The sequence below is a fragment of the Drosophila miranda genome, chromosome 3, assembly GCF_003369915.1.
Source record: "Drosophila miranda strain MSH22 chromosome 3, D.miranda_PacBio2.1, whole genome shotgun sequence".
Lineage (NCBI taxonomy): Eukaryota > Metazoa > Arthropoda > Insecta > Diptera > Drosophilidae > Drosophila > Drosophila miranda.
The window spans coordinates 19,840,001-19,857,345 of record NC_046676.1 but is presented as its reverse complement, the minus strand read 5'-3'; the positions used below and the strand labels follow the sequence as shown (position 1 = coordinate 19,857,345).

The 17,345-nt window shown below is 39.7% G+C and overlaps 1 protein-coding gene across 20 annotated transcripts in view; it reads left to right on the top strand.

Moving 5' to 3' along the window:
• Nucleotides 1–17,345, top strand: part of LOC108158134 (longitudinals lacking protein, isoforms N/O/W/X/Y) — a 61,367-nt gene that overhangs the window by 21,488 nt on the left and 22,534 nt on the right. For 3 of the 20 annotated variants that reach the window (XM_017290318.2, XM_017290317.2, XM_017290320.1), the window contains exons 6-7: nucleotides 12,644–12,988; nucleotides 13,134–14,335. The exons of 9 other annotated variants lie outside the window; for them this stretch is intronic. In XM_017290318.2, the coding sequence (XP_017145807.1) occupies nucleotides 12,644–12,988; nucleotides 13,134–14,335 (1,547 nt within the window). Of the gene's footprint in view, nucleotides 1–701; nucleotides 2,430–2,770; nucleotides 2,950–4,150; nucleotides 5,178–6,185; nucleotides 6,388–6,451; nucleotides 6,949–11,712; nucleotides 12,190–12,643; nucleotides 12,989–13,133; nucleotides 14,725–16,739 lie in introns of those variants that run through there. 8 more of the 20 variants (XM_017290321.2, XM_033391303.1, XM_017290338.2 and 5 more) reach the window with 8 other exon arrangements.

The window sequence follows — 17,345 nt, the reverse complement described above, 5'->3', positions numbered from 1 at the left end:
ATCTGTTTTAATGTATAGTTTTTTTGTTTTTTGTTTTTTTTTTGTGTTTTTTTTTTTTACATCTATTTATTATAGTTTAGTATTGTTAAATTAAACAAAATTCTTAGAGAATTTCTTAATTATTTTATTTGTATTATCTACTAAGTTGCTGTAATTTGTTTATTTGTCTTTGATGGAGAGAGAGAGATTTCTTTTTGAAAATTGTTTAGAGTAGACCTCTCTCTGTAGTCCTTTGTTACAACCATTTATGTAAACTTGATTAGACATTTGAATTTAACCGAACAATGTATGATTTGCATTAGTTTTCCTTCAACTTCTCAGACCGCAGAAATGAACGATTGATGATTAAGTTTAGTTTAAGCTAAAATTACGAACAACATTTGCAGCAAATGGAGTTTCAGACTAAGCCTAATCTGGACCTTTGTTTATGATTTTTCACACGTTTCTTTTCGTTTTCTTTTCATTTTCATTTCATACAACAAAAAAAAAAAAAACAAACTAAAAAAAACCACAAATAAATCAATCGAATCCTCCCATCACATATAACAAATCAATGAAAATTGAACATAATCACCAACCCAATCAATCAATCACCGAACACCTAATCCTCCAAAAATCACACATCCTCCACACACGATCACCACCCACTAACCAACCAACCACGGGATCTCCTTCCATCTGATTGATCTGTTCGATCTCAGACCTGAGTTACGACTTCAAGCACAGTGTGTTCGGCAGCGATGACGTGGACCAGGATTCGGACAATAACAGGGAGCGCTTCCACTGTGCGGTGTGCAACAAGAGCTATTTGCGCAAGCGTCACCTGCAGCGGCATATGCGCGACGAGTGCATCGGCATTCCGCCGCGCTTCAACTGTGAATTCTGCAGCTCCCGTTTCCGCCGCAAGTACCATATGGTGCGGCATCTGGTCTCAAAGCACGGCATACCGCCGGCCATCGCACAGCTGACGACTGGCAGCGGGTCGCGCACCTCGAGCGGTCGCGACAGCACGAGCGGCAGTGTCATGGACCTGAAGGCCGGAAATCTGGGCCTTCACATGGGCGGCGACTGCGGTGCGAGTGTGGGCAGCGTGGGCTCGCTCAACGACTGCGAGAGCCCCAATCCCGAGAACCTATCGCTGCGCAAGGAGAACTACGAGAACGAGAATTTGTCCGGATCGCGTTGCACTTCGCCGCTGCCGCCACACATGGTGTCGATACCGACCTACGGGCTGACTGGAGCCATTACGGCCATCTCGGCAGCTGCTGCCGTGGTCGAAGAGCAGGCGGCCGCAGCCGCCGCCGCTGCTGCAGCTGCAGCCGCTGAAGCGGCAGCCATGGCCAAGAACAACAACGATGTCGGAGGAGGAGCAGGCGAGCAGGCGGCAGAAGGCGCCGTGGGGGGATCTGCAACAGAGTTGAACATCAAGCCGGAACCGGTTACCCCCAGCAAGGTGCAGCACCTGATGAGCGAGGATTGGAACATGAAGCTGGGCCTGCAGATCATCTCGAACTCGTTGCTCAAGGAGCGATTGATGAACACCATGCCATTTGCTTATAACAACAATTAAAAGGAGAACGCCTATCAGAGCCACCAAAGTCATATGTCCTGTCCCCCCCACCCCCTCTGTCTACTATACTTAATTTATTGAAACTCGAATCTCGAAACTTCTCATCTAATTTTGTCAAAGAGTCAGCTCGCCATATTTGTAGCCTATAAATGTATATTTAAATGTATTTTAACTTGATTTGTAACTCGTATGTCCCCCTACCATGTAAGCTTGTGTGAATCTCAGCCAGACATTCCAGAAATTCCGATCTTCAAAGACGAACCTCTTTCGAAGATCCATTTTAATTTATGTGTAGACTATGTATTCTTTTGTCGCAAGCGAAATGTGTCTTACAATTCTCGTATTACGATGTTGAAACACGCCATCTCGAAAATCGAAAATTGAAAATTGGAAATCGAAAATCGAATCTTTCCTATAACCCAAACGAACTTGAACCGTCACGAATTTGTATTTATATAAGGATTTCCTATACGCCCGCTCACATCCAGCGATAGGATACATGTATGTTTGTATGTATATGTATCGTAACATTTGTTAGTCACGTAAGAGAAAGGACGAAACCAAAAACGAGACAGGAATCAAATCTTCTTACTACAAGTTGAGTAATTCCAGTTTGATTGAATCCAAAAAAGAAAAACAACTCCAAAATACTCAACCAACGAACCCTGCTCCCCCCCTGCCCTCTCGCAAAAGAAGAAGAGGACGGTGCGGAGGTGTATTTTATAATTTTAACGCACCTATTCCAAATGATATGCCACCAAATTGTACGACTAGTTAAGTTATTTTTATACCATGTACTCGTAGAATGTAGGCCTACACTTAATGCCTAATTTATCCAAAGTCCAAACGAAACAAAAAAGAAAATTATATTTTTTAATGAATAAATTACCAAAAAAAAACAAAAAAAAACAACAACAAAAAACAAACTAAAGAACCACAGAAATATATGACATGTATGTATTTAATTACAGCCAAACGGGATGTTTATTGTTCCCTTTTTAGGCATTTTTCTCTTCTATTTTTCTCTCCCCCCTATCATCATCATCATTTCCATCTTTTGTTCATTCCTCCTGTTCCACAATGCTTTCGTTTTTGGTTCCACATTCTGTTCCCATTCCCCTACCGTTCAGTTTCCTTTCGTTTTCTGGCGATTGTTGTGCGAATTTTCACTAACCTATTTTATTACTAAATTTCTTTTAGATGTCTCTACAAAAACTGTTGTACTACCACCCCACTACTCTACATCTACTACTACTCCAAAAAAAACCACTACCTACTACTCAAATACTACTATCTTTGAGGCGGCGGCGGCGGCCAGAAGGCATCTCTGTCTGGGGACGTCCGTCTACTGCAGCGATCGAAGCGCAAAGAAAACAAAAGTCTGTCACTTACAGTATTATCTACTATATCTACTATCTTTTTTAATATATATTCCACGATATATATATACATATATCTTTGTTCTGTGTAAAACTCTCGCCTCGAACTGTTTTTTGTCTGGGTTCCAACTACCTAAAAAAAAACACACACACACACACAAACACCCCCCCCGGTACTGTGCGAAAAGGAACTAGACGGAATCCTATATCCTATCCATATAAAACTGAATCTCCAGTTCTGTTTCGCACTGTATTGTACCCTGTAAGCATGCTCCCAAACATACCTCGTGTATCTGTCTATTTCTCTCTCTCTCTCTCTTGCTCTCACTCTCTTGCTTGGGTTCTCTCATGTGTCTGCTTTCTGTGGCGTCTCTGTTGTGTGTGTTGCGTGCGAGTGTCCTTTGTGCGCTTTTTGTTCTGCCGAGCGTTTTTCCAACTTCCAATTTCTATCTTTAATATTACACCTAGATCTACTTTTCCATTTGATAATGTATTTGTGTGTCTTTCGATGAAATATTAAACAAAAATAAATTATTTAACACTTGATGTTTTTTCTTACACAGACTTATTCTAGTACTTAAGAAGGTTCCATCTGGGTTCTTATATCATCTACATACATAACATATACATACACATATACGTATGTCTATGTCATATCTATTGCTGGGATGATCTTTTTCTAGTTTTAAGCGATCTAAATGTGTTTTATATATATATGTATATGTATGCATACATTTTTCCTTTTCCTTTTCGTTTTTTTTCCCCGTCTAAATAGTTTATAAATTTTCTTTTGGAATGCTTGAGATGTTTTTAAGTCTTTTATATATACATGAATTTATGTTAATTGTTTTTTTTTTGTTTTTTTTTCTGATATTTTATTTGTAGCTTAGCAAACTTAACTTGCTCAAAAAAAAAAAAAAAAAAAAAAAAAAAATTAAATTAAGAAACGCAGCATATCAGCCACTCAGACAGATAATACAGTCAGTCACTCACGATCATCTGTTAATAATTTAGAATATATTCAGGAATCAATAAACAACGAATCATTGTGAATCATGCCACTCAACTCACGAACTCACTCACTTCCACCCACTCCTCTGTGCGTGTCCCTGCTCCCCACCAACGTCCCCTCTGGCTCCCTCTCTCTCTATCTCTGTCTCTCCCACCTCTCTCTGTCATGCACACCCATTTACATTTACAGATTTCGTCCTGACCTGGTACCAGCACGCCTGCGACCAGTGCGGCAAATCCTACAAGACCCGCAAGAGTCTCAGCCGCCATCGTCGATTCGAGTGCCGCTTCACGACCGAGCGTCCGATCTTCCAGTGTCCCAGCTGCAACTATGCGGCCAAGCGGAGCGACAACCTCACCAAGCACATCAAGACCCATTTTGCCAAGATGAAGAAGGACTTCCTGCCGCTGGCCTTCCAGATGCAGGCCTCCGGCATTCAGACCAAGTGGGAGGCCACCGCATAAGGGGCTATGCTAAACGCGCCAGTCCGCCAAAACATTCCGCTTTCGTTGAGGTTTAGTTTTTACGCCATTTGCACATGCAAATACCATTAGTATTATACCCTAAGTTTCAAGCGCGAACTAGCCAGGACCGACTGCAATGATCCACTGCTCAGAATGGCCCTCAAGGGACAGTGTCGGGCGGGGTTTCTATTCGGGCTTTCAGTATGTTTTGCCCAATTCCTGCAATCATTGCAGTCGCGTTCGGTTCTCATAAACATTCGTAATTTAGATTAAGTTAAGCACGGATTTTTTCAGCCACCACTAACTTATGCTTCTAACTTCAGCTTGTCTGTCTCTCATTTCCTTTAAGTTAACTTAAGTTGTTAGCCAAGTAAGCCAAAGTCCAAACAAAACCGAAACCAAAACGTGAACAAAACTAAGTCAGGGAGGGAAACACAACACTACTGAGAGTAGTCGGGGGGGTGGGGAAGGGGGAAGGGGGGGGCTGGGTTGCCAACCCAATTTGCATTCCTAAGAAAGAACGAAACAAAAGTGAACGAAAAATTTTTCGATACATAGTCCTAGTCCTTAGTAAGCGGCAATGCCAAAACAGCGAAATCTCCCAAAATTAACTGACTAACAAAACTTTGTAGATGATAGTTCGTAGACGATCTAAGTTCCTTTGCTAGCTAGGATTATGGATTACCTATAGACAAGAAGGATCTCAAACAAAAGACAAATGAATCGCAACCAACAGTACAATTGCAACTTAACTAAACAAAAACTAAACATAACTGAACAACAGAAAACACACACACACAAACACAAATAGTTCAAATATATATTTACAAAGCAGCCAAAAACAAAATTAAAGCCCAACTCTACAGTTAAATATACATGCATACTATATACATATATACAAAGATATATATATTTTGTGAACCTTTCAAAAAAAAAACAAAAAGCAAAAAAAATGTGAAACGAATTTGTGACCAAACCAGAGTATAGAAACCGAAACGATATATAGCTAGTGATGTAAGCCACTTAACCACATATATACATATATATATGTATAGATATTTATATATATTTTTATACTCGAGAGCCGTAACTAAGTATTTTTATATGAATATTTTTGTAACTCGAATAAAATTGTATTGAAAAAGCAATCGTTTCAATGACTAGGGATCTGTCGCTGCATCATTACCCCACTCCACTCCACTCTCCTCTCTTTCCGTCTCTCTCTATTTATCTCTTGTTGGCCAAGTTTACTAAACATGTTTCATTGCAGACCGACCCATATCAAGCACCATCATCATGATCATCTTCAGACAAGCATCATCCCACAGCGCTCATTCAAACCAACCAACCAACCAATCAAATAAAAAAAGCCAATCTGCAATGCTGCTAGCTCTGCTCACGCTTCACCATGCCACCATGCCACGCCCACGCCCACACAAAATACAAAATATTAAAATTCAAGCAAACACCCCGCAACACACACTAACTGTAAATATCACAAACTTTTTATTATTCATATTATTGTTTATACTGAAAACTTATACAAAAACTTAACTTTCTTGCAAAATATTTTTCTAAACTTAAAAAAAAAAAAAAAAACTTTACTGAAACTCTTGTTAATTTTTCAAAATAAATACGAATTTATCGAAATATATGAATTTCCTCTGTAGTTGTGTAAGCAGAACGCCCCAGACTCATAAGATCTCTCTCTCTCTCTTTCTTCTCCTTCTATATATTTGCTTAAACATCCTCCTTTAAAGCTCCAAGCAGCTACGCATCCAACTCGAGCCAGACCCCGCCGCCGACTGGCACTTCGGCGCACTCCCTGATCCGCGACTACTGGTACGAGCTGAAGTTCTCCGATCTGTTCAAGTTCATCAACCCGGACGGACGGTATCAGTGCCCGAGATTCAATTGCCTGAAGAGCTACAAGGACGCCAGCTCCTTGCAACGACATATCAGGTGAGTGTCGGGCATACCATATGCATATGTCTATATCTATCTATCTATATCAACGTTTCCCTAGATATGAATGTGGTGGACAGAAAAAATTTCGCTGTCTGATGTGCGGCAAAGCATTTTCACAAAGCTCCCACCTAAAGCGGCACCTTGAGTCCGGTGTCTGTGTCAAATATTACTTATGAGATAATGTTTTCTTTAAAATCAAATAGAATAAGCGTTATCCCAATAGGCAGAGGATCAAGCGATGATCGAATGACGTGAAAAGAACATGAACATTGAACATGAATATATATGTATAACAAAAGCAACACGCAACACAAGAAACAACAAGAACAAAATGATATATAGAACAATTAGCTAAAGGAAAATGAATACAAAAAGAAAAACAAAAAGAAAAAGAAAAACAAAAAAACCAAGAACAATTACAAATAACAACAACAAAACGAATTTATTGGATGCCACATCATTTATAAAGAAAGGGAAAACCAACCAATCTATATATACATTATATATGATGATAATTATTGTTGAAACTGAGCATTAAATAAGCAAATGGAATACTTAGTTAAACGAGTTGAAAAAGAAACAAAAAACCCATATTGAACAAGCTAGAACAACAATATATATACATATATACATATATCTGAGCACATGCACATCGTGTATGTGTATGTATATGTGTGTGCAGTCAGTGAACATTTTATAGAATTTTAGTAAAATGGAAAAGAGAGAAATCCAAAAAAAAAAAAACAATATATATATATATATATATATATATATAAAAGAGAAAAAAAAAATGTAACTAAATTAAGGAATAGAACAACAGAGAGGCAAAAGAAAACAAAAAAAAACGTTAAGAACAAAAATTAAAAAGTGAACAAAACAAAAAACAAAAAACATACACGCAAGGAAGCTAAGAGCAAAACAATTTTAGTCAAACTAACCAAAACTACGTAATTTTAGTTAAAATATATAAATAATATAGAAAGCAAAGAAAGGAAACCGGAAGAAAGCGAACCATAGTGAAATTAACAAATGAGAAATGAGAGAAAGCATAGAAGCGAGAGGAAAACTAAAGCAAAACAGAATACATATAACAAACGTACTGTGTTTATTTGTTGCCAAATATATATCTATTATATATATATTTCTAATATAATAATAATAATGATAATACCAATGAAACCCCTCTTGTTATGCCACACACACGACCGCAAAATGTGCAGAACGGAAGAGTGAGGACAGTCCCTGACCGGGAAAACAATAAGGACGAATCAAGAAAGTCATAAAATCAACGTAACGAAACGTAATTCATATACGTTATGAGTATGTAATCTGTTGTTAGTTTTGTGTGGGAAAGAGACGGAGACAGAGATCCCCCCAGTACATAGGCACACCAACACACACGCTGTGTATGTAGAGGTGAGTCATCCGTGCACTCTATATACACAGCAAAGGATATATACATATACACGTGAGTTTTATAAAGTCAGAAATCGGGTGAAGAGGAGATAGTATTGCAGGAAGATTTGTTACATGGTTCCAAGAACAAAAACAAAAAACAAAAAATAGAAGAAAGAGTTTATATACATATATACAAAACATATACATATAAAAACCAACACATCTACATATACATACATATATAAATATATATATATATTGTATATATATATATGTATATAGAACTATATATACTGCTATATTAGCAAAATGTTGTCTGTTGAGAAAAGGAATATAGAGGGGAAAACGAATGTTGTAATTGTTAAAAAAAAAGGAAGTCAGGCGGGAAGAAGTCTGTAACTTATATACTCACATCGCCAGATCTAATCAAGTGTATATGTATGCGTGTTAGTGTGTGTGTGTGTTTGTATGTGTGTGTGTGATAGAGAAGAGCGTGTTAGTGTGTGTGCCAATTGGATAGCAAGTTTTTGTACTAGAAACAAGAAATATAACATTTTGTGCCATTAGAAATTCTCCACCAAAACTGAAAAACTGCAAAAATTCAATGCTGCATAAAGCCATAGAAGAGATCGAACCATATACTCATATATAAACATATATGTATGTACAACCAGTATGATTTGTTGTATTCGCAGAGGAACGACGAGGATTCTGTTGCAAAAGCGTAATTTAGTTTTTCTTTGTTAGCTTTTGATTTAGTGCAATTTTGTTAAAAAGTGACAACTAAATGCTATGAGAGTGCCATTATCAAACAAATTTTAATATATGTACATGTAACTAACAGATAAATTATTGAAATTATACGAGAATATATTGTATGTATAACCTAAGCGGAGGCAACTAAAATATTTTATAGTTAGGAACCAGGGGAAGGGAGTGTTATAGATCTGTTGTATATACTATATATATGTATGTATATGTATATGTGTATATATGTATGTACATCTGTCTATACACATATGTATCTATAGAGCGAGGATTATATTGTTTGTTGCTTGTTGATTGTTAATCCTTGGGTTGCAGATAATAAACAAACCATACATATACATATATGATAAACACAGCCACACACACACATATATGACAGTACAATAAACAGAATATATATATGTATATATATATATACGTATATTAACAGAAACAGAAACAGAAACGGCAATAGAAGCATTGAAAACTATATGAACTCGAATTAACTAGACAAATTATACGTACCATTAAGAGCGGTATATAAAACGAATGAAAATCAATTATAGAGAACTACTAACTGCAGTAATACCTGGTCGACGAGTAGCTCCCATGCCCCCCTGAACTGGCTGAATCGATCATTTAGGAGGATAGCATCACCACTTCATGTCCGTCTGTTTGTCCCCACGAAACGCTGACACCCTTCGCTGACGCGGACCAATTTGTATGCTATGTGAATCTGATTCGAAACAACCATATACCATATACATGTGCATGTAGAAAGCTATTATATATACCTACCAATCCACCGAAAGTTGTCGCGGAAGATCAAGATCATTCCTCTCCTCTAGCTGATCGGAGCGTATCGATCACTCGTCCCTAGATCCCTTAGTCAGTGGAGTTTTTGGAGCTTGAGTCGACCAGCGTTAGAACTTGTTCACTTCCCCCCGCAATGCATATACATATGTATACTAATACCAAAGGCAAGTTTTTGATTGATTCAATTCAATTTGGTTACAAATTTTGCCAAAAATAATCAAAGAGAAATATCGAAGTGCAATAATACGAGTATTTCAAAGGTTCGTGTCGACGGTTTGTCTTGTGCCACTATTTGCCAAAGTCAATTTCTGAAATGAATAGTCTCATAAAGAACAATTTTTAAAATCCAAAACTCAAGGCGATCAAGACAGATTGTAGGAGGGAGGGCGGGGCGGGGCGGGGACCTTTGAAGCCATCGGAGATTGAGGCAATAGGGGAAAGCATCGTTTTCCAACTAGTTGAAATTTATTTGAGAATTACTATTATCCGATTACCTGCATTATTTATGTGTTTATTTTTGTTAAACTAATTCACTAAGATTTGTTGCGAGTAGCTAAATTATTATTATTATTTCTGCTGTTAAAGTTATAGGCAAACGAAACGAACACACACGAGTATGGGACATGAAATGTTTCGGATAAATCTTTTGTTGTATCGTTTTCTTTAAATTAGTTTTAACACTGTTTTACACATATACAAATATATCGTTTCACACTAATTTAACCAGAGAACTCCCTATGTTTTAACTTTTGTTACATTGTTAATTAATATTTATCGAGTAAGAGACGGCGTTTATGAAAAACGAAACAAAAAACAAGCAAAACAAAAAATTAGCTTAAAACTATTTAAGTTAAAAAATAATGAACAAAATATACTCCAAAGAAACCAACCAAAAATATATATATATATATACACACACATATATACAAGGACATATACATATACCATATATATATATCTATATATATATATTTTAGAAAAACTGAACAAGCAAAACCAAGCAGACAAGAAACGTTTTAGTAAATGTGTATTTGAAACAAAGAAATTGCCATAACAGTCTAATGGACATATATATACACACACTATATATAGTCAAACCAAAAACAATAATGAACAGAACAGCAACCAAACAACCAAGAATAAAATGAGAAGGAATAAAACGAGTAGAAGAAGGAGAATTTAATTGTACGAACGGAAGTTGTTTATTTTTTGTAGAGTAATATTTAACAAAAAACAAGTAAATTGATAAAAATGATGGTATATATAGTATACAAATATATTTATTGTTAATGAAAACCACGGAAAAGGCGAAATTATGAAACAAATTTATACAACAATACAAATTAATAATACAATGAGAAAACGAAACCGAAAAAAAAAAACAACATACATTGATGGAGAGATGATATTGTTAGTACCTTAAAAGCCAAAACCAATTAACGATTATTAATAATTGTAATAACAGACGATAGCATTAAACAAACAAAAGAACAAATTGATGTAACCAAAAAACAAAAACAGAAACAGAAAAACAAACCATTTGAGATTCGGTTTTCATTTTTCAAGAAATTGTGAAACCCCATTTAATACCCCTAAAAATTGTTATTTTTGCAAAAACTGAACGAAATGGCATTGTATGTGGAATCGTTTATATACACATTGTTCGATGAAAGTGGTAACAGAGAAACAAACAAACAAAAAAAAAAAACAACAAAAAACCAAAAACAAAAAAAAACAAAACAACAAGAATAATAAAGATTGATATTGAAATGTTGAAACCCCAAAAAGAAAAGAAAATAATTGTATTACTGATTGAGATCGGGGCAGCAGCCGCCTGTAAAGTGTTTCCGTGCAAATTAATCACTATCGTATCTCCTTATATAATTACAGATGTGCGAACAGCTCTCTTGGTCTAGATCGCCACATGAGTCAGGTCAATGGCACCCTCCTGGGGGGTGGGGGCGCCATTGCTAACTGCAACTGTGGATCACAATCTACTGCTCTGACCATTGCCTATACATATATTTTACTTTGATATCTAAATGAGTGTTGAGTGTGTGTGTGTCCGGAATGGTAAGATTTGATTACTTGTTTACCTGCCCCTTCGGGTTAGAGTAGTTTGCAGTCTTCTCGTAGCATTTGCCAATAGACATTCAGTACCTTTCCGCTACTATAACTATCTATCGCTGGCTGGAGTTGATTGAACGGTAGTGGTTATAGAACTTCGATACATATGCATACATATATCATTTACCATCATTCCTCCCGAGTTTTGTACACCTCCGACTTAGTTTAAATGACAATCTGTAACAGTAACGCATTCGCTAACCTATTGTCTCTTTCTCCCAACTCTTGTAGAGAACGCCTGGACGCTGTCCGTGAAGTCGGTCACCTCGCTGAACAACCTGGCCTCCTCGTCCGGCTCGCACATCTGTCCGCGCTGCGAGAAGGCCTACACCTACAAGAAGAACCTCTCGCGGCACCTGCGCTACGAGTGCGGTCGCCCGCCCACCGAGATGTGCCGGCACTGTTCGTACGTGGCGCGCTACAAGCATAGCCTCAATATGCACGTGAAGACACAGCACCCGGAGCACTTCAGCGATGCTCCGGCGGGACAGGCTCTGCCTCGGGGCCTGTTCGAGGGGGGTGGGCGGAAGGCTAGTTGAATTAGGATTATAAATACATAGTTTGTGAATTGATCTCTGACTGAGCGCATGTGGCATGCAGGTAAGTTGTCTGGGAGCGAAAAGCAAAAGCGAGGGAGAAGCGAGAGGAGAGAAATGAGAGACAGCCGAAGAGCCTTAATGTTAATAAAAATACGATTTGTAACCAAAATTGAAACGTGTCATTATTGAATTCTACTGTAGTCCCTAAGTAAGTTAAGCATAATTAGGGGCACGGGCTTTATCCTTTTTTTTTTTTTTATATTTGGCTGTGGTATTTTGTTTGTCCTGGTTCTCATTTTATTGTGCTGTACAGCAAACACAACTCACTCAACACACACACACCCATACACATACACATACATATTAAACTACCAATACAATATCAACCTAGTGCTAAGACTAAAAACCAAAACCAAACCAAACGAAAACGAAAACTCGAACACTGGAAACCGAAAATTGATTGCTTGTTTTTGCCGAACTCAAATGAAAATAAAACGAACCTAAAGAAGAAAAGTTTTGTGACAGGATTCAAGACGTTTTTGAGCTGAGCATAGCTTCCACTAAGCGGTAAAATAGTACTTCCCAAACACTCACTAATCCAGCACCTCCTCCCCATTCTGCAGCCTCCAAACAGGACAAGGGCGAGCAGACCGAGAGCACTCCCGACGAATTCGAACTGGACGATTGCCTACTGGAGAGCAACGATATTGTCATTACACAGAACAAGGACGGATTTGTCTTGCACGTGAAGAAGTTGGGAAACATCACGGCGGCCAAGTTGGGCACCGATGAGGATCAGGGATCGTCAGTACAAACAACAGCAGCGGTCACTGTCACCGGACCGGCTGGCCAGCCCACGCCCACCATCACGGAGCTCCTGAATGCGGCAGCCGCTCACTCGGATGTAAAGCCCACGCTGAGCGCATTGACCACCAGCACTCCCATTAAGCTGCCCTCATCGGAATGCGGTAAGTTCTTGATTTAAACTGATATTCATTGCAATCGTATGCAGGGCCTTAGGGGCTACCAGTTTCCCTAGTGTCGTGAGGCAGTTTATCCTGGAAATTGGCAATCGTACTAATGAACGTTCTCCATTTCTACGTCCAATTCCAGAACTAATCAACATTAAGAAGATAATACCAACCACCACCACTATAGCCCATCATGCCCACACAAGCTCGACCATCATACACCCACATCACATCATCCAGCATGTGCCACAGGAGTCGCATCAGGAGCACCAGCATATCCAGATCGAGGAAGTGCCCCAGACCTCACAGCACCAGCACCAGCATCAGCATCAGCAGCACCATCACCAGCTGCAGAGCCAGCCGACGCACGCCCAAGTACAAAACATAATCACATCCCATTCGGGGCAGACAATTAATCTGGTGGGTCTGCGCAACGTACAGCTCACGGAACAGAAGCCGAACATCGCCTCGAGGATACGCTACACGCGTGGCAAGATCATTGGGCCGACGATGAGCAATCTGCAGATAGTGGAGACCCATGACGCCATCCAGCACCAGCACCACGAGATGTCCGATGGCACCAAGTATGAGATTAGTGAGATCGATTTGAACAATCCGAATGCGTCGGCGGCCATGATCAGTGACCTGGTGAAGTATGCCGAGATTGACGACATTGAGCTGCCGGACGGCACCAAGATTGGCATTGGCTTCGCTCCCTCGGAGATCACGGAGCATATGCAGACGTCTGGCGGGGAGACGCACATAACCACCATCGAGCACGAGCCACAGGAGCTGCACACCGTACACCAACACGAGCACGAGCCGCAGACGCATCACATTCATGCCACACAGCTGCAGACGCACCACATCCAGACGGTGGTGCAGACAGATCAGCAGCAGCACCACCACCACGAGCAGCATCATCACCAGCACCACTCGAGCATCGAGCTGCAGGAGGACGATGTGGAGACCATCATACCCGAGGAGATGGGCATGCACGACTCCAGCAAGAGCTACACCATTCTTACCACACGACCCATGAAGGAGGAGTCCGATGCTGGCGGCGACCCCTCCGGCATGACCTACGAACTGTCGCTGAGCGACTCGTCCCTGGGTCCCTGCGATGATCCCGAGTCGCGCTACATCTGTCGCCACTGCGGCAAGAAGTACCGCTGGAAGTCCACGTTACGCCGTCACGAGAACGTCGAGTGCGGCGGCAAGGAGCCGTGTCATCCCTGTCCCTACTGCACCTACAAGGCCAAGCAGCGAGGCAATCTCGGGGTCCATGTGCGCAAGCACCATCCGGAGAAGCCGCAGCTGGAGAGCAAGCGAGGTCGCAAGTAAGCGCGGATGTAGGAGCGCAGCCCAGGGGGGCAGGAGTGAGTATACCTACACAAGTTGAGGGGAAACAAATGATTCATTGAGGTTCTTTGACTTTTAGACCAGTTTCTTAATTTTACAATTTTATCAGCCTATTCTCGTTTACACTCTTTTTAATCTTTTTAATCTTAACTCTCTTATTTGTTGATTATTTTTATTAAGTTGGAGAGTTGATTTCCCCAGTTCTCGAAAGGAAGAACCAAAAGAGCTCCGTTCTGTGTGCATTCAATTCAATTTCATTAGGCTTTAATTTGGACGTCTTCAGATTAATATAATACATTATGATTATGATTCATCGTAATTTAAAAAATTACAAAAAAAAAAAACAAACAAAACCCCCAAAAAGTCAGCATCTTAAGAGAAATATGGTCAATCAATGTGCAAGTATTTTCATGGAAATAACAAAGAATATACAAAACAATTAGATGAAAAGTATGTAGATTTAAAACATTAATTAATTATAATTAGCAACATGTTTCTGTGTGTGTGTCTTCTCACAGCCAACTAAAAACTTTAAATAGCCCCAAGTTTTCTATCAAAATATCAACTGGAACTGGCAGAAGGCAAAAGCAGTTGATTTTTGTTTTGTTTTGTTTAGTGGAGAAAAGAGCACACAGATTTCATTTGGTAAATATCACAAATATTTTGATGTAACCTATTTAAGTGGAGCTAACCGACAAATTATTGTGTAAATGTTGCAATATATAAATTGCCAACGTGTCTAAATTGGAGGCTTACAAAATTAACATTGTAGAACTTTGTTTTCAAGAAAATTATATATATATATATTTACTATAAATATTGTAAAAAAAAAACCGTTTTGGTAAATTTCAATCGTTAATACGTATTGAAAGGCGAAACCCTTCTGACAGATCTAGCCGAACTTAGTTAAATTGATTGTATATCTACAAATTTACAACCCCCAACACTTTAGCATACTTTCTCAAATAACAAAACAACAAGAAATATAAGAAACATTTTAAACGTTTGTGTGTGTAAAACTTTATCAATTGAAAATAAACATTTATTACGTATACATATAAACAAATAGAAATTATGTTTTGAAAGAATAGTTGTAAAAAACAAAAGGTAAAATAAAATTATATAAAAAAAGAATAAACAATACCAAAGCTTTGATGTTTGTGGCCAGGCGGAGGAGAGCCTTGTACAGAATCCATACTAACATATTTCTCTTTTTGCAGGTGACCGGACCGATGAGATTTCCACCAGATACGGGCCGCGTATCAGCAAGAAAGCCAGCTGTCTTTACTGCCTGACCCATCATCTGTTTTGATCCGAGCATAACTAATGTATTTCTCTCTTCTTTTAGGTGATCCATTGAACCTGGAGGGAGGGACACTGACCTGGAGCCTCGAATCGAGCTAAATGCGAGCTAAACTTAAGTGAAACAAGCAAAAAAGTTGTGAAAGGAGACAATTGCTGTTCCAATACTCTATACGTATTACGTGCATATATTTATATATATATACAAGTGCCCAAGACCTAAACGTTCGTTTCTGTATGCCACTAAAAAGTAACCAGACTTAAACCGAACCTGTACCTGAACCTGAACCTGTATCCAATCCCAGCCGTGTCTATTGATGTGCTCAAGAAAAAACCAAACTACAACAAACCCCACCACCACCCCAGCAGCACTCCAGCTACAGTTCAATAAATTTAGTTGTCCTTTTTGATTTAAAAAATTTAATTTAAAATAAATACGTTTACACCCTGCACTAATTGGCCTCAATTTTGCTCAATGTTGTTTGAAAGAGTTTTCTTTTACCTCTCTGTATATATGTTTATTATTTGTACTTTAATTTGCCATTCATGCCATGATCCTAATGCTTTCTATACACACAAATGTATCCACCCATCCATCCATTCATTCACACATATCCAATGCTTTGACTAATTCTTTTGATTTTAATTTTGCCTTTCGTGTGCCGTGTTGCCTCATCCAGATCACCCGAACAAAAACCTATCCACCCTCCGTACCAAATTGCGTGTGTCTGTGTTGGTTTCCCCCGCTTGATCTAACCGATAACTGCCCTGACATATCGTTCTGTGTTATGTTTGTTCTTAATCGTTTTTCCTCGAGTGAACATCGAGGTTTCTTTCAGTTCTTGTGACCAGTCAAAAGTATTACTACTTATTTTCGTTCTTCTTTTCTTTTGTTTTTCTTTTCTCGTTTTTATTTTCATATGTTGTGCGCTGCGACACACCCACCCCCACTCCAACAAAACCAAAAAAAAACAAAAAAAAAACAAACACATGCAACAAAAACACAACAATAAATCAACCAACAAAACCATCAACCCGATTTGCAAAACCCAAAACCCATAACCAATACCGAAACCGAAACTAGATCTGAGTATTACGCGCATTGCGGGACTCACCTGGAACGAGTGGAACGCTCGGCTGGCAATGCCCCTGGTCACCCTACGCGAAGGCGTGCAGCCCCTGGTCTTTCCCACAGACCTCTCTGTCGAGAAGCAATCCCAGAGCCTGGTCCTCAAGGAGCCGCTCGGTGATCGAAATACGCCCACAGATTGTGTGCCCAAGAGCGAGCCCAGTGCCGCCTCTACGCCGCGTAACCACAGCGGTCACAGCAGCGGAAAGCCCCACAAGACCAGCGGTGGTGGGAAGCTCAAGCACCTCACCGAGGAGGAAGCCACCTCCCTGATGCTAAAGGCAGTGGCCGAGAAGCAAGCGGCTGCGGCGGCGGCAGCGGCGGGAGCCAACACCAGTGCCGAGCTGAGCTACGGCGATGATCAGGCCAGCTCCGGGAATGGCAACAGCAGCGACTACCAGGCCAACCTCAGTGGAGGCGTGACCTTTGCGGATGTTGGCGGCCCAGCTGGACTTTGCCATATCAACATCCTGAACAGCATCAGCGCCATGAACAATCTGATTAGCGGCAGCACGGCAGGGACCGGTGGCGGATCGGTGGTCGGACTAGCTGGGTCCGGAT